At 67.7% G+C, this 17,078-nt stretch overlaps 1 protein-coding gene across 1 annotated transcript in view; it reads left to right on the plus strand.

Annotated features, from left to right (window-relative positions):
- Positions 1 to 17,078, plus strand: part of BAHCC1 (BAH domain and coiled-coil containing 1) — a 60,399-nt gene that overhangs the window by 23,130 nt on the left and 20,191 nt on the right. Inside the window, 5 exon segments of the mRNA XM_032429594.1 lie at positions 619 to 798; positions 11,074 to 11,196; positions 14,199 to 15,938; positions 16,273 to 16,381; positions 16,699 to 16,907. Coding sequence (XP_032285485.1) covers positions 619 to 798; positions 11,074 to 11,196; positions 14,199 to 15,938; positions 16,273 to 16,381; positions 16,699 to 16,907 — 2,361 coding nt within the window.

Raw genomic sequence — 17,078 nt, forward strand, 5'->3', positions numbered from 1 at the left:
GCAGATGACAGGGCGCCCGCCTGCCGGCCTGGCCAGAACCCCAAGAGACCCCCGGGGCTGTGAAAAGCAGGCCTAGCTTCCTCCTCAGGCTTCTCTCATCCTTCATTTTGGTCTCGCTCACCTGGGACGGGGCTGAGGAGTCAGTCGGTTGGACCGGGGGGAGAAGGTTGAGACCCTACTGTGGGGAGAGGCTGGTCCCCCCGGTGCTGCCCGGGCGGTGGGCAGAGGCTGCGGGGCCCGCAGGGCTGGAGCAGGGCCTCCACTGATGCTGGAGCTCTCCGGGAGGTGTGGGCAAAGCAGTCTGGCAGGTCGGCCGCTGGTGGAGGGACCATGGCCTGGGAGAGTCGGGGGCTGTATCTCTGCAGAGAAGGCCCACCCGCAGAGCAGCTTGCTCCCCACAGTCCCAGGGCTTGGCATCTGGCTGCCAGGGTGGGGGAGGGGGCGGCAGGAGTGCAGACAGTCACCGGAGGGCACTGGACCCCGAGCGCACCTGTCGGAGGGCCTCTGGGCTATTTGAAGACAGAAGCCCCGGGAGTTGGGGGCCCGAGAGAGCACCGGGGCAGGGCTTCCTGGTGGGGCTGCCCTGCTCAGACTCATTCTTGCCCCCCGTGTCCACAGCCGGCAGCCGCCTGATGGGGAACTCTCCGGCCTCCTCTTTCATGGGCAGCTTTCTCACCGGCAGCCTGGGCTCAGCGGCCCCCGCGCACCCCAGCGGCCCCGCCCCAGCCCCCTCGGAGCAGGCCTACCGCGCTTCCCACCCCGCCACATCCCAGATCTGGTTCTCCCACTCCCATGAAGGTAAGTCCGTGGCGGGGGCCAGAAGAGGGGCTCCCCTGCTGTGGCCTGCCGAGGAAGCCCCCACAGGGGAGGTGGTAATTGGTTGGAAAGGCGGGGGGAGCGCCAGGCAGTGGTCCTTGCCAGATGTGCACCACAGATGGGCAGAGAGGGAGGGAAGGAGGTGGGGCTGGGAGGGCTCTGGGGGAGCCGAGGAAATGTGGAACACAGCTGGGCGGGCCGGGGCCGGGCTGCACCCACCTCCCCAGACTCAGAGAGGTATGGGCTCCAGATGTGCCAGCTGGAGGGCGGGCTGGGGAGGACAGAGCTGTCAGCATGCTCATGCTGCCACCTTGGGGGCCTGGCCAAGAGCAGAGTCCCTCCCAGGCCCCTGGCCTCCCCATGGAACACGGCCCTGTGCGCACAGGCCGAGCGGCCGGCAGGAAGGCCCCCGGAGGCCCCTCTGGGACTCTGGGGCTCCCTGCAGTTTCCCCAGCTCTCTGCTGTCTGTTCGGGCCCGCGGTTGCTGGCGTCCACGCGGCTCGGGAAGGGTTAAGGCCGGCGGCGCTGGCTGGCGCGCCAAGAGGTAATGGCATTTGGCAGCGGGCACGGAGGGCTCTCCGCTCCTGGCACTGGCACCGCTGTAACTCAGTGACTGCTGGGCGGCAAGCACTGTGTTTGCGGAGCGCGCACCCACACACCGCGCCCGCCGCCGGGTTCCAGGCAGGGAGATTAGCGCCCGGCGCTGCGGGAGGGCCAGAGAAGCCTCTTTGTGCAACAAGAAAGGGGCTGTTTTCCAAACAGGACAGGTGACAAGTGAGGGACAGTTGTTAAAATAATCTGGGCTTTAAGCGCTGTGCAGAGTGCACATGTTGGGCAGGCGATAAGGAGCGGCTCTCTTTGCTGGTGGAGGGGAGGCCAGGCCTGCCCCGAGGCCCCGGGCAGTCAGGGCAGGCGCCCTGGCCCGCACTCACCTCTGCCGCCCCAGCTCCCTGCCCCCACATTCTCAGGGGCCTCCCCAGGGGAGAGCCGGTGCGGAGGGGGCTGGGCCCTGGCGCGAGGCCTGGCGGCTGTGGGTGGGCCCAGCGCTCTGCACCCCCCGCCCCCAGCCCCTCCAGCCCTTCCGCCTTCTGTGTCCGCCAGGCAAGCTCCCGGCCCTGGCAGGAGCATCTGGGAAGGATGTCTGTGGGAGGGAGGAGTGCAGCCGAGTGTTGGGGAGCAGGCAGGGGGAGGCCTGCAGCAGCCATGGGGCCACCTCAAAATAACGAAGTAACGGAATAACGGCCACTGCCCCACCCGGGCCCAGCCACAGGTGCACGGTGCCCCCCAGCTGGCTGACTCAGTTTCCCCTCCATGCCAGGGTGGCCCAGGGTCGGGGCAGCAGCTCTGCTTCAGGAGACACATATCCCCTTCCCCTCTGTCCCACCCCTGGGGACCTTACCGGCATGGAGGGCGGTTTGTGGGCAGCACCACCTGCCCTGGGGCCCAGGGAGAAGGTGTCCCTGTCCTGCTGCGGGGAGGGCGGGGTGGGAGGCAGCCTGCAGACAGCACCCTCAACGGCCTCCCACCACTCACTTCCCCTGAGCCAACGGCCACACCAGCAGAGTCTACCTGGCTGGGGGCGGGGCAGCCCAGCCCCCGCGTGCGTGCGGGCGGGCGTGCGGGCCTCCTACCTGCCTCCACCGTGGCCTGAGCGGGAAGAGGGTCAGGGCCAGGCCACACTGCGGACGTTTCTCCCCCTCAGGCCAGCCCGGACACTGGCTCTGTCTGTGGTCTGTCCCTCCACCAGCCCCCACACACCGCCTGCGCCTCCTCGGGCTCCACGTGCCCGCAGCCTGGTGGGGGAGGGCCTGCCTGCCGGGGCTCGGGGCTCGGTGGGCCAGGGCAGGTGGACAGAGGACAGAGGAAAAGAGGATGTGGCCTCCTAAGCACCCACGCAGCCCCCAGGGCGCCAGGCGTGTAGGGAGCAGGGCCCGCCCGAGGCCGAAGATGAGCCTGGGAAGGGGCAGCAGCTCTGAAGGGGAGAGCGCCCCCCGCCGACCTACCAGGTCCTACCTGAGGGTAGCTGGTGTGTGTGTGTGTCCCAGAGACCCTGCAACCGCATGCACCCTCCCGGCCTGTGCCTCGGTTTACCCCCTCGCCAGCTCCCTTTTCTCTGCCTTCCGTTGAGCGGCCCGCCTCGGGATCTCCTCCTGCGGGGTTCCCCGCCCCCCGACAGGCCACGTGGTGCCGGCTGCCTCGCGGTGAGCTTGGAGCGTGGAGGCCAGAGCGAGTGGCAGCGCCTGCTGGCTGGCTGCCCTGGCTGTGTGCCCGGCTGCTAGTTTGACGGGGTGCCAACTGGCTCCCCGCGTGCCGGGGCCTGTTTCTCTGCCGCGTGTGCTCAGAGGGAAGGGGGGTGAGGCGGGCGGGGGGCACGCGACACGGCCGGAGAGTGGGGGCCGGCGGGCATGGTGGGCTGCCTGGGCGGGCTGCTTAGAGGTCTGGCTCTCACCCTCATCCTGCTTCCTTCCGCTGCCCCCGGGATGGGCAGGGTGGCAGGTGCCCAGCAAGGCCTGCTCACCGCCCCCTCCCTGACCTGGGGCTGGCCAGGGCTGGGCCCCTGAAGGGCCAGGAGACCAGGACGGGCCAGCAGGTGGGGGCCGGGTCAGGGGAGGGGCCCAGGTGACCCCACCCCTCCAACTCCAGGCAGGACTGCCCACCTCTCCGTTGCTGGACCTAGCTCGCCATCTGGGGGGCAGCCACCAGAGCAAGGGCCCAGGCTTCCTGCTTCCCTGGCGGAGCAGCTGGGGTGCAGGGGAGGCACCCTGGAGCTGGAGGAGCCGCCCCGGAACATCTGGCCTGGGGCAGAGCCTGTCTGTCCAGCCCCCAGGCCTCCTGGCCTCCTAGGCTCGCCCAAATGAAGGGGGTCCTGCCAGAAGCTGGACGTTCCCCTCTGAGGCTTAGGGTGGGAGTGGGCGGCGGAACGGGCCAGGGCAGGGGTGAGCCAGTGTCCAGCTGCCTGCCCTGGGTGGGTCGGAGCAGGGGCGGGGGGGCGGGGGGGGCACAGAACAGCTGGTCCCATTGTCATGGAGCCTGGCCCCTCTCTCCCCACCCCACCCCCAGCTGCCGGGCTGGGACCACCCACAGGGCCGGTGAAAGGGGATTCTGTTCCTGGGGGCTCAGCTGGGGGCGCCTAGCTGCTGCACACCACAGCCCGGGCCACTCGTGGTGGAGGGGGAGCCTTGGGGGGCAGCAGGCACACGGGGCCTCTCTGCCAGAGGCGGCTACTGCCCCCCCCAGGGCTGGACCAGCCTCCCGGGGCTGCTCCCTGCTGCTCCCAGCCCCCCAGCTTCCCCGCACCCTGCCAGGCGCCTCGTGGCCCACTCTGTCCCCTCCCCTGGAAGACTTTGGGGAGGGAGTGTGAGCCTGGAGCGTGTCTGTGTGAGGGACAGAGGTGCCACCCCGCATCCACCACCTCTGCGTGACCTTAGAGGCCAGCCTGCTGCCTGGGGCTTCGTGTTCCAGAACCATCTAGAGGAGCTGCCTGAGGCAAGTCTCTGCTCTGGGCCCCGGCCCCTCCCCCCAGGCCCTGGCAGCTCCTTGTCCCTCTCCTGGCCTCAGTTTCCCTGATGGCTCAGATCTCCGGGGCCCTGCCCCCACAGAACCACTGATGACCCCCGCATCTGCGGTGCCCCCACCCAGCCTCCCTGACCCCGGCCCGTGCCGGAAGGAAGGAGGTGGCTCGTGGGGAGAGCTAGCTGCTCTGAGGTCTGAGGACAGAGTGTGGGGAGGGGCCCAAGCTCCCCCGGGCCCAACATGGAAAGGAAGGAGGCCCGTCTCCTGCGGACCTCGGACCCCCTCCAGAGCTTCCTTGGGGCTTTTGTGCTGCCAGCCTTCCGTGACCCCTGCCGGTGCCCTCCGCCCCTGGCTGCCCCCTGCCCTGGTCCACGTCCCCTTCAGGGTCCCAGCCTGCAGTCTGCCCCCCAGCTGTGGGCCTGACCCTGGTGCCGGGGCAGGCTTCCTCCATGTGGCTCCTGACCTGTGTAATCGGTTGCCGAGGGCACGGGTCCCAACCTGATCCCTGTGAGGCCAGTCCCGGGCACCAGCCACTCTGCGGGTCCAGCCTGCCCAGCGCTCCTCCGGGTCCTATGGCCACAGGTGGCCCCGAGGTTGGGAGGCCAGGGCCAGTCCCTGGCTCTAGCTCAGGCCAGGAGCACACCTGTGGTGCTCGGGATAATGACATTCTGTGCTGACCCTGGCCCAGGGATGGCACTTGCCTTGTTTACTTCTCTGAGCAACACCGTGGTATGTGGGCAGCTGCTCACCCGTTTTACAGGGGAGGAAACAGGCTTGGGAAAGGGTGTGGCGGGCTTTGAGTCCAGAGAGCCCGACTGGGAGGCTGTCCACTCCTCCCTTTCTCTTGGCGGCCCCGGTTGCCCCCGAACCCTGGCTCTGTCTGCCTTCCTCGTGTTGGGAGTAGGTGCCACCCCTTTCCCAGCTCCTGCAGGGACCCAAGCCGGGGTGCCTGCAGCATGGGCCTCTGCCCGTGCCCAGGCAGCTGTGGGGGGCGGGGGGGTCAGGACCGTGCTGGACCAGGCCCAAGGCCCCTGCCCCTTGCAAGGGTCATCTTCACTGCTCAAGAGCGGTGCCCGAGGGGCTGGGAGAGCCACGGGGCCTCTGGGCCTCCGTTGCCCCATCTGCACACCGCCCTGCCAGAAGAGCCCTTCTGACCCAGCGTGATAGTCAAAGCACGGCCTGCTGGCCAGCCGGTGACAGGCGGACGGCTCCCTGCAGGTTCGCCGGCGACCGCCCTGTCCCCCATAGCCACTGTCCACTGCTGCGCCAGGGGCCTTGGCACCTTCCTGGGCTGACACTTGCCATGGGAGCACATGTGCGGACAGCGCTATCTGGGCTGGGGAGAGGTCCCCATGTCACTGCCCGGGCAGATGGCCTGTCTCTGGCACAACTCTGTGGGGCTGGGTTGGGGTGTTCTCGTGGCCGCACACACCCAGGGTCCCCCAGGCATGATGCCCGGCGGGTGGCCGCCCCTGGAGCGGGACTCCCTAGCACCCAGAGTTGTACTGTGGGATGTCAGTGAAGGTTTTGGGGGTCACACCGGTCTGCCCCCAGCCCTCCCAGGCCCTCAGGCCCCGCCCCCCCCGAGGGAGCTCTGCATCTGTGTCCTGGGCAGTTGGAGCCTCGCTCCTCCCTGCAGAGCACATGCCAGGAGCCCGGGACTGTCCACGAACTGCCTGGATCCCGGGCAGACTGCCCGCCGCTTCTGTTCCAGAGGCACCTGCAGGAGCCTGGCACCTTCCCCGGCTCTTAGCACCCCTCTGGGCCTGGGAGGAGACCAGGACTGCCAGGCCCTGCACCTTGGGCAGTGGGGGGCGGTGTGTATGCGTGGAGCACCTGAACCGGGAATTTGACAGGTGGAATGAAACTGGAATCACCTCGAGCCCACACTTGGGCCCCGACCCGCAGCTGTTGGAGGCTGAGGCGGGGGCACTCCTGAGGGCTGAGCTTCCAAAGCCCACTCCATCCCGGAGAAGGGGTGTCACTCTGAAAGCCCAGGCTGGACACCCTCGGGTCCGAGCACCAAGTGCGAGGGGGCCTCTGGACGGACGCAGGGAGGACCCGGGGAGGGGGCTGTTGCAAGGTTCTTCCCTTCAGGTACTAGAGCAGGGATGGTCCGCGTGCTGTGGCCAGTGCTGGTTAGTCAGTCCGTCCCAGCACTAGGCTGCGCTTGGATGCAGCCTCAGAAGCCTTCTTAACCCAGCATTCCGGCAGGTCACTGTCATTTAGTAGATTTGCATGCCACATTTGAAACCCACTGACATCCTGAAAAGGGTGTCACGTGGGAGAGTCAGCATCCAGTTAGTGTCAGGCATGGGGCCAGGACCCCTAGCCGGGCACGCGTGGCAGGGTTCTGACGGCAGGAGTGTGCCAGGGCCGGGTGGGATCCGCAGGGCCGGCAGGCGGGTGGGGGTGGGAGGTCTGCTGGGCCTCCATCTGACGGAGCTGACCCTTGCTGAATCCCCCAACCTGAGAGTGGGCCTGACAAAGGAGACGGGGCCTCTGATTGGCCAGATGGGCACTTGGGCTCCTCAGAGCACGCCCCCAGTGGTCATGTTGTGGGGAGCTGCCTTCGTATCTGATGCCGGGACCCTCCTGGCGGCTCGGCTCAATGGCAGGTGAGAACTTTCCAGCAATTGGAGCCTCAGGATACGAGAGGGTGTCACCCTCCAGGGAGACAGCAGTGCTGTTGGTCAAGGTGGCCTGGGGGACAGGGGTGTCAGTTGCAGAAAGGCAGGACCCTGGCGGGGGGAAGGTGGCTGGGGATCCCCCAGCCTCCCCCAGAGAGTCCTGGTCATCTGGTTGGCTGGCCACACCCCCCCACGCCCCCAGACCTGGCCTCCCGGGAGACTAGGAGGGTGGCCCCTGGGAGGGCAGGGTCGGGAGTGTACGGCCCCCAGCCTTGGTGGAGCAGAGGTTCCGGGTCTGGCCTGGGGCAGGTGGGGAAGTGGAGCAGGGAGACCTGGGAGCGGGGAGGTGCTGCGGGGTGGCCCGAGGGCCCCACTGGAAGAGGAGGGCCAACACGGGGTGCAGGGGCTGCCCCTCCTTCCTCTCTGGCTCAGAGGCTTACCGCAGGCCTTGGGTCCTCCCAGGAACCCGCCTCTTCACTGGGGTGTCAGGAGAAGCCCCACACTCCATCGGCCCCGTCTTCTTGCCCGTGTCCCCTATAAAGTGTTCCCATCCCCTTTGTGCTTCAGACCCCGCCTTCGGAGCAGCCCCTACTTGGGGAGGGCTCCTCGCTGCCCGCTCTCCTCCTGCCCACTCCCCACACTTCCCACCGGCACCCCCAACCTTCCCGGACAGCCAGCAAAGACCCAGGAGATCCCGGGAGGGGTCGCGGTATGTGGTCACTTTGCTCCCCAGTAGCCCGGGGACCTGGTATGTGCTGCTCCTACCCAGCGCCTGACCCTTTTTGCTTCATTACACTCGTCGGGCGATGGCCTTGACCCTTTGTCCCCTGTTGTCCCTTCTGCCATGGGATTAGGTTGAGTCTCCTGGCCGCTCACAGCAGCGGGGGCAGGATGGAGGGGGTCCACCGTGAGATGCCCACAGAGGCCTGGGGCCCCTCCTCAGAGCTCATCAAGGCCTTCCGGGGCCTCGAGGGCGGTGGGGGCCCAGGGATGGGTCTGGGGCCGGTCCCCTCCACCGTGGGCTGTTGCTTTACACAGATTTGCCACCTGTCCCTTAAGGTGGTCACAGTAGCCCCAACCCCTAGGGGTATGAGGGTGGGGGAAGGGGGTCGCAGACTGCGCTGTCCCCTGCAGGAGTGTGGGGCTGAGGAACTCTGGTCCTGGGTTCCTGGGTGTCCAGCCCCACCCCGCTCCCTGCACCTCGAGCCCTCCTGACGACCACAGCCCCCATGTTCGCCCCCACCATAGCCCCTTCAAGGACCCGGCTGATGCCCTCTCAGAACAGCTGCTCTGGTTTGTAAAATCATGCTTTATTTTCTTCAGTTCAGAGAGGATGATCCTGTTGGGGGACCTTTCTATGTCAGGACTGGGAGGCACCCCTCCCCAGCCCCTTCCAGCACCCCCCAGCCCGGCCCATGCCCCTTCTGCTGCTTCTTCCTTCTCTGCCTCCCCAGCCCGAATCCCCACCCTGGGGTCTCCGAGGGGAAGGCTGGAGGTGGGAGGGGGCCCCTGCACCCTGGCCCGGACGGCCACCCGCTCAGGCTCCGAAGGAGAGGGACACCCCCAGCTGGCACCCTCACGCTGCCCCCACAGGGCGCCGCGGGAAGGAGCTCACCACTCAGCCAGCTGAGCGCCTGCTCCCCAAGAGGGCGGGTGGGCGGCAGGCCCGGACCTCCCGAGGGGTCATGGGGGGGTCCACGCCCGGGAAACGGGTTCTGGGAAGGAGGAATTTACAGACTTCTGTTTACCAAAACGAGGCCCGTAAAACATTTAACAGCAGGCGATTAAAAGGGGACAGCTGTGGAGGTTCAGCTTCCCCCCCACCCTTGCACCCCCCCGTACAGCACACACAGGCCTCGGCCCCCCTGCCCCGCTGCTCCCGTCCCCGGCCCGCTCTCAGCTTTTGTCAAGGCTTCCAGGAGCTGAGTTTAATCTAGGGAGCAGCTGTTCCAGATGCGTCTCCGCACACAAACCAGGCCAGTTGGCCAGGCTCTCCAGACCCAGCCCTGCCCTCAGCAGGAGGGGCTAGAAGGGGGCAGGCCGTGGCGGCGGTTGGCACCTTTCCTAAGTCCCCAGAGGAGCCTGGGGATGTGAGCCCTAAGCAGGGAGACCTCTAGGGCCTCTGGAGCCTGCAGATGGGGCTGGTGGAGTGGGGTGCTTCGAGCTTGTGGGGCCCGAGACACGTTCTGCCTAGAACATTCCTTGGGGAGGGGACTCGACAGCTTCACCTCGGACCCACTGGGCCAGAGAACATCAGACGGCATCATTAGGGTCTGGGGGGGTGGCCTGCCTCTGCCGCAGGGCCCACTGGGATCAGAATGCAAGGCCGCCCCATGTGGACTGGGACTCTGCTCCCGGGGGATCCCGGAGTGCCCCCGTTTCATGCTGGCCCTGTTCCAGTCCAAACTCCGCTCCTGCAGCTCCGTTCTCAGCCTCTGAGCTGATGGTACAGCCTGTCCCATGGTCGCTTGGCTCCCCCTCAGCCTCAGGCCTGGTGAGGGGCCTCCCGGGCCCCTGATGCTCACAGTGGGCTCCGGGCTGCCCCCCCCATGTACCTGCAGCTGCAGCCGCCCCCAGCACCGAGATAGAGCCCAGACCCCACCAGCTTCCACCCTGCCCCCCCGGCAGCCTCGGCACCCCGGCAGGCCCACCTCAGGCCATGAGCCAATGCCCCAGGCCCGAGGACGTGGGGGCCTGGAGGTCGGTCCTGTGGTTCTGACCCTGCCCCTTCTGGAAAGGTGTTTCCCACAGGATACTCCGTGGAGTGCTCAGCCACCAGCTGTTACAAGGAATGTTCCACTGGGGTAGCAGAGGGGTTCGGTCATAAATGGAGTTTGGAAAACAGTTACTGAGCGAGATGGAAGGGACTCCACTGTGACGCACTCGGAGTGGGTGCTGCTGCCCCTGGTCCCCAGGCGTGGGGCTCCCGTCGTGGCTATGACAGGCTCTCGCCTGGGGCCCTAGCCTGGCCTGCCCTCTTGGGACGGCAGTCTGCAGGGCCCCGCCACAGCTCCTCCCTGGGGAAGCCCCTGGATGGTTGCTCCCTCCCAGGAGCTAGTCGCTCTTGGGACAATCGTGGAGTCCCCAAGAGAAACTCCTACAGAGCACGCTTTCCATGGAGAAAAAGTTCAGAGCATGGGTCGAAGCGCGAGTCTTAGAGCAAGACTGTGTCCTGCCCGCCCCAGCCCGCCGGCCACCCCTCCCTGCTGGGCCAGGTCGGGAGTTATGGCGGGGAAGGGCCGCCATCAAGGCGGCTGGTGGCTCTGGGCATCCAGCAGACACGCCTGTGCCTGCCCAGGGCACTGGGGCCGGGCCGGGCCTCCCAGGCCGCGCTAACTTCTGTCTGTCTTCAGCCCTCTGGGGGCAGTGAGTGTGTGCGTCCCAGGTGGCTGAAGCCCCCAAGGTCCAAGGCAGGCGGGGGGCGGGGGGCAGGGTGTGGCTGGCATTCTTGTGCTGGGCAGGGCCAGGCCCTGAGGACAGTTTAGGCCCCAGGGGGACAGAGAAGGGCCTGCCTGGCATGACTCAGAAGTGCCAGGGAGGGTCTCCGGGCTGGGGGCCAGCTCCCTCTGTAGATCTCCGAGCACAGAGGAGGCCCGCCAGCGGAGAGCCCGCGGGGCCGGCAGCCTCCAGCAAGACGGGGCTCGGCCACAGCCCTCCTGCCCAGCCCAGGGCGTGGGCTGCCCGACCCGGGGGCTGCCCGGTAGCTCGGACGGCGCAGGCCAGGGTGGAGTGTGGCCCTGGCCGTCCTGGCTGGCAGTCGGACCGTGTCCAGCGTGTGCGTCCTCCCAGGATGCCTCTCCAGCGCCTCTTGGTTGCCCTGCCTCGGAGCTGCCGCGCCGCCGAGCGCTGCTGGGGAGGAACCACGGGCACCCCCTCCGTCCTCCTCTCCCAGCCCATCAGCAATTCAATTTGTGCCGCACCAGAGGGATGGTGTTAGTCGAGTCGGAGTTAATACGATGTATTGATGGGTTGATTTCCCACCGGCCGGCTGTGCACCAGGCCCCGCAGGGCGTCGCCCCTGGGCTGCCCACCGCCTCTCACCTCCCTGGGGTCAGGGCGGGTGCGGGCCTGGGCCTTGGAGGTGCCTCTGCAGCCAGTCTCCTTGCTTCTCTAGCTCCAGGGTACCCCAGATTTTCGGGGAGTCTGGCATCCACCTTCCTACCCATGAGCCACTTGGATCACCATGGAAACAGCAATGTTCTCTATGGGCAGCATCGTTTCTATGGAGCCCAAAAAGGCAAGTGCCGGCTTGGGGCCGTGCTGGGGTCTGGGGCGCAGGGCATCCTGGAGGGTGGGGCAGGGTGGGGCTGGGGGCTTCTGGGGCACTGGGTAAAGGTGGCCAGCCTGGGCACACCTACGCCCCGGGTCTCAGGCCACGGCGGCGTGGGACTGGGGGAGAGTGAGCCTGCTTCTCAGGCTCCCGGAGGACTAAAACTCCCAGGAGCATGGCCAAGAGGCAGGTTACGTGCTGGGCCTGGGTGAGCACTCTGAAGACCCAGCCACGCGGCCAGGACCTTTCTGGCTGCCGTGGAAGGATCTGCAGGAACCGCTGTCCCGAGGGGTGGAGCTCAGCTCCCGCACGCCTATTTCCTGTCCACCACTGCCTGGGCAGCTTCGGGGGAAGATGCTGTTGGGTAGGGGTGGCGGAGGCCCCCAGGAGCCTGTGCTGGCGGCCTCACTGAGCTGCAGGAGGCCCAGGCCCGACCGGCACACCAGGGCCTCGGGGCAGACAGAGGCCGCAGCCAATGTCTCCCTGCAGACGAGGAGGGGCTGTCCCTCCATCAGCGGAAGGGGGCCTCCAAAGGTGCCCGTGGAGAGGGGACGCTGAGGTCGGGGCTCTGCTGAAGGGAGGACGGGGCTGGTGGGGCCGTGGGGAGGGGTACGTGCGAGCATGCTCCCCCGTGCACACGCACACACTCGTGCAAAGGCCCGAACTCCAGGGTGTGGATCCCCTCAAGGAGCCCGCGGGAGGTGTGGCTGCCTGGAGAAGGGACAGGTGTGGGGAGTGGCTGGAGGCCGTCGTGCCCTGTCTCGAAGATTTTTCCTGGGTGGAGTGACATCTCATTTGGGTTTTAGAGAGGGCTCTCTGGGGTGGTGCCCAGGAGATGGGCAGGGGGACCGTTGGGTTGGTTATGTGTTTCAGATGACAGGTGGTGTAGACTTGAATTGGGGCCCCCATTCGTGGCCAGGCTGTGGGAGGAGCGGCTCAGGGCGGGGGGGGGTCCATCTTCCACACAGAGGGACTTTCCCAGCAGTATCCAGGAGGTGGCCGGACACTCGTGGTGAGGGTCGGTGCCATGGGAGCCCCCCCGGGTGAGGACAGACGTAGCTCGGGGGAGCCCAAGGAGCCCCGAGAATGGGGCTCTCAGTGGAGGCAGAGGAGGGCCCCACCAAGCACCCGGCAGGGTGGACAGGACACTGGGCAGGGCTTAGGAGGTAGCGGTTAGATCAGAGTGTGCCAGAGCGGGTTTCAGGGAAGGACGGGGAACCCAGCGAGGAAGTTTTGGGGGTGAGCCCACGGCTAACTTTCATGTCCTCCTACCCCCCACCCCAGCCCTTTCTCCCAACAAGCCTCCCACTCCAGGACATTGGTGTGTCTTGCGATGTTGGGCCTGGCGGGGCGGCTGAGGTCCGGAAAGCCTCGGCCTTGACCCGGGCCTGGACCGGCTGGCTGGGATTGATGCAGATAAGACCCTGCCTGGGCGGGGCCGGGAAAGCCCCCCAGCCCCAGCCCCAGGGGACGGAGAGATGCTGGATGCTCCCAGCAACCCAAGTTTCCTTCAGCTTGGGCCAGTGCTCTGCTCCCCAGAGGACAGCCCCCCACAGGCCCCGGGCTGGGTCCCCCAACCTCCCACGTGTGCAGCTATTTTGACAGCGCTTGTCAGGGCTGAACCAGAGCCCAGAACCCCCTCCGGCAGTGGGTCCCAGAGCTGGCATCCCGGAGCACCGGTGGCCTCTCGGCGTTCAGCGTTGTGGTGGAGTCCCATCCAAGAACATTTGGGTTTCAGAAATCAAGCTAATTAGGGTTCACCCAGGCTACCCTCTTCCCCCTTGTTTTAATTAGCAGGAAACTGACGAGGAACTTCTGTGACTGAGGACAGTTTTACAAGTTCCAAATGTTTCTTTGTTTCCCTCGGCTGCCCCCTCTGGGCTCCAGGCCCTCCACGCAGCCTGTCTGCCACTCCAGCCGGGTGTAGGGGGGTGGCCCCCCAGGTCCCCAGAGACAGGAACCCAGCCCTCGCTCTGGGAGCAGTGGGCGTCCCCAGGGCCGGCCGGGGACCCCCAGGGAGAGCATGGCCCCGGGCAGGAAGGGCTCCACCCACCACCCACCTGCCTGGAGGGGCCCCTCCAAGCTGCAGGGGTGTCGAAAGCCGAGAGCGGGTAGGAGTAGGGACGGCCGGCAGGGGCCACTTCCTCGTCTTCCTTCTCTGAACCGTCACCGGAGCCCCAGCTGGGGGCGCCCACAGTGACCATGCAGAGGAGCTGGGGGCCGCCCCGGGGCCCATCCTCAGGCGTGGCCTCACTTCCTGCTGGGGGTCTTAGCTCTCACGGGGGCCTGGTCAGAGCCGGGCATTTCGCGGTCCTCCGTGCACGGTCCCACGGGCTGCGGGCTCTCTCCTGCCGCGCTCCGGTGGCTGGGCGTCTGGGCATGGCCAGCTATGCGGTGGCCCCATCATGCCACACGCCGTGCGCCCACCATCCACTTAGCTGATCCGCAACTGTGAGTTAGCACCCTCCCCAGAGTCTAAGGCTCTGGTGGCTGTTTGTGAAGCCCGGCCCAGTTCCCGACCCCCTGGCCTTGTGCGGGGTCGGGGGAAGGTGCCTGGTCCACACACACTGCCACCTATCCCGGCCCTCCCCCCACTCAGCCCCACGGGCGCCGGGGGCCCTGGCCCTTTGCAGCTCCCGTCTCCTGGGAGCTGCACGCAAGTCAAAACCTTCGGGGCGGGGGGGAGTTCCGTTTCCCGGGCACAGAGCTTCGGTTTGGAACGATGCTGGAGTCCTAGACGGACGGGCCCACCGCGTGCATGTGCCCAGTGCTCTGAAGGGTGTGCACGTGCACGTGGTTAACGTGGGGACTGCACACGATGTCTGTTTTACGACTAAACCTCGACGGTAGCCGCGGGTCGCTGCCAGCTGGTGCCGCGGAGAGGCTCCTGGGGCGCGTGTCTCGGGGAGTCTGACCTCTCCAGCCCCTGCCCCGGCCCTCCCAGTGACCTCGGTTCTCTTGGCATGCAGATAACTTCTACCTGCCCCCCCAGCCCACCCTCCTGCCTGCCAACCACAACTTCCCCGGCGTGGCCCGGGCCGCGCCTGGCCACCCCATCGGCTCCTGCAGCCGTGACAGAGGCGAGGCCGGCCCCCTGCAGAAGGGTGCCAAGGAGTTCGACCGCTTCCTCCTGGGCAGAGAGAAGGCCGGCAAGGCGGCGGAGGGCAAGGAGCGGCCGGCAGCCGAGGAGGAGGGCAGCAAGGATCGGCACAAGCTGGTGCTGCCCGGGCAGGCGGACGGCCACTGCAAGGAGAGCGGCGTCACGCCCCGCGGCGCCTGCGAGGGCCGCCCCAAGCACCTCGCCTCCTGCCTCCTCAACACCAAGGTGCTCAACGGCGAGATGGGCAAGGCTGCGCTGGCCAGCTGTGCGGGCGGCATGCTGGTGCGGCCCGGCACGGGAGTCGCGGCCTCAGGGCGCTGCACCAAGGAGCTGGTGGGCCCCGCAGAGCCCGGGCCGGCCTTCAGCGAGTGCCTGGAGAGGCGGCAGATGCTGCACCATGCTGTGGCCTACACCGTGCCGTCCGGCCTGCCCGCTGGGCCACCCCCGCCCCTCAGCACGGCCGCCGGCTCCTTCCCCTGCTTGCAGCTGCACGCCGGCCCGGACGGGCTCTGCCCGCTGCAGGACAAAGTCCCCCGAGACCTGAAGGCCAGCGGGCCCACCTTCGTGCCTTCCGTGGGACACCTGGCTGAGAAGAGCCGTCCCTTCCAGGCCACCGAGGCCTGTGCCGTGGCAGGTGAGGGCAAAGACCGGCACCTCGACGGCGCCTTGGCCCCCGAGCATGCCGTGCCCTACGGGGTCTCCTATGCCCACCTGAAGGCCGAGGGCAAGGGCGAGCGGCGGCCTGGGGGCTTTGAGGCTGCGCTCAACCCCCGGCTCAAGGGCCTCGAGTATCTCAACAGCACAGGCCCCGAGACCCCCTTCTCCGGGCTCCCCAAAGGTGGTCTGGACAAAAGTGGCTACTTCGAGCTGCCCGCCCACTCACAGGACTGTGCCCGGCCAAGTCACCAGGACCCGCTGGGTGGGAAGATCACCCAGGCCTGCTGCACTTTAGATAAGACCGCCGGCAAGGAGACCCCCTCAGGTCCCCCTGGGGCCCAGAAGGTGGCCCGGATCCGGCATCAGCAGCACTTGGTGACCCCCGAGGTGGACCCAGGGGGCAGCGGGGCTGAAGCCAAGCGCAAGTCCCTGGAGCTGGCCTCTCTGGGCTACGGCGGGCCCCACCTGCCCCCGTGGAGCATCCAGTCGGGCCAGGGCACCGCCATGGCCATTGGCGAGGAGCGCAAGGGTGGCACCTACCTGGACCCCTTTAGCAGCAGCCTGCAGCAGGCCGCCCTCCTGCCCCAGGACCTGCCCGCCCCTCCTGACGAGGTCTCAGCCATGAAGAACCTGCTCAAGTACAGCAACCAAGCCCTGGTCGTTGGCCAGAAGGCGCCCTTCGTGGGTCTGGGCGGCCTCAAGGCCAGCTGTGCCCAGCAGGATATGAAGTTCCCAGCCTCCAAGGGCCCAGCCCAGGCCCCCAGCGAGGCTGAGAGGCCCGACTGTGCCCGAAGCCGGGAGCATGACACCCCGCACAGTGATGTGGAAGTGAGGCAGCCGCCCGTGGGCATCGCGGTGGCCCTGTCCCGGCAGAAGGACACGGTGAGCCGGCCAGAGATGGCCTACGGCGCCAACGCTGGGCGGCAGGGCCGGGCAGCCCCTGCCTTCAAAGGTAGGCCCCTTGGCGGGGAGGGGAGCAGGGAGTGGGCTGACCTGCCCTCGTGTGCCCGTCCGAAGCTTACCCGGGACGGGCCCTGGGCTTTCCCGCTGTCCCCTCCCCATGTCTGCAGTCCCGTCCCTCGCAGGGCTGACCAGCCAGCCCCCATCCCTCGAGGCCACCAGTTCCCCACACCTGCCTTTGGCAGGAGCCCTGGAGCCCACGAGGCAGGAGACCCTCCCTCGGTTCGACGGGCCTCTTGGCTCGGAGCGGGGTCCCTGCTTGCTTTAGCCGCTGGCTCCCCGGCCACCCCGACCCTTGACCCTTCTGCCATCTCCTACCCATGCAGCAGGCGGCGCGCCCCGCGCCACCCACGCACTGGACCTGGAGGCCGAGGAGGAAAGGGCACGGCTGTCTGAGGACCGCCTGGGGCTCGCCGGCCGGGAGCTGCTGCTGCAGTAAGAACGGCTTCGGCCATCGGGGCGGGAGCCAGGCCACGGCTCTGGGAGAGAGTGGCCTGACGTGGGCCGGGCGGCGCGCTCCCCCCGCCCGCGGGCTTTGCTGGGGTTTCTGCCTGTGTCGGGTGGGGGGAGCTTTGCTCACTTTCCCGCCACTGTCAGGGCCACGGCCAGGATGGACGCCCCGATACCGAGGCCCACCTGATCCTGGGGTGTCCCCGTGCCCCTCCAAGGTTGATGTCGACAGGATGGGGTGGAAGAGCTGGGTGGGTGGCCGGCAGCTGTGCTGAGCCCCCATCACCCCCGGTGACCCGCAGGGACAACAAGGACCACCTGGAGTTCTCCCGGATACACCCGGCGGGCGGCTGCCCCGGAGACCTGGCCCCTCATCTTGTGATCGGCAGTGGTTCCTCCCTGCCGAGCGGTCAGCTGGGCGGGGACCCAGCCTCCCACCCGCACCCTGCCCACCCGCCCTGGCTGCCCCGCACCCGCAGCCCCTCCCTGTGGATGGGGGGACATTCCTACGGTCAGTGCTCCGAGGGCAGGCGGGGGGGCAGCCAGCGGGCTTGAAGGGCAGGGCTGGCCTGGGGCTGAGCGGCCCTCGGCCTGTGCGGGAGGCCCCGGAGCGCGGGGCCCAGCTGGCCTGGGCTCCCCGCTCCACTCTGCCTTACTGCTGCGCCTCGTGTCCCCAGGCCTG

Source organism: Phoca vitulina, unplaced genomic scaffold (genome assembly GCF_004348235.1).
Source record: "Phoca vitulina isolate PV1807 unplaced genomic scaffold, GSC_HSeal_1.0 scaffold41, whole genome shotgun sequence".
NCBI classification, from domain to species: domain Eukaryota; kingdom Metazoa; phylum Chordata; class Mammalia; order Carnivora; family Phocidae; genus Phoca; species Phoca vitulina.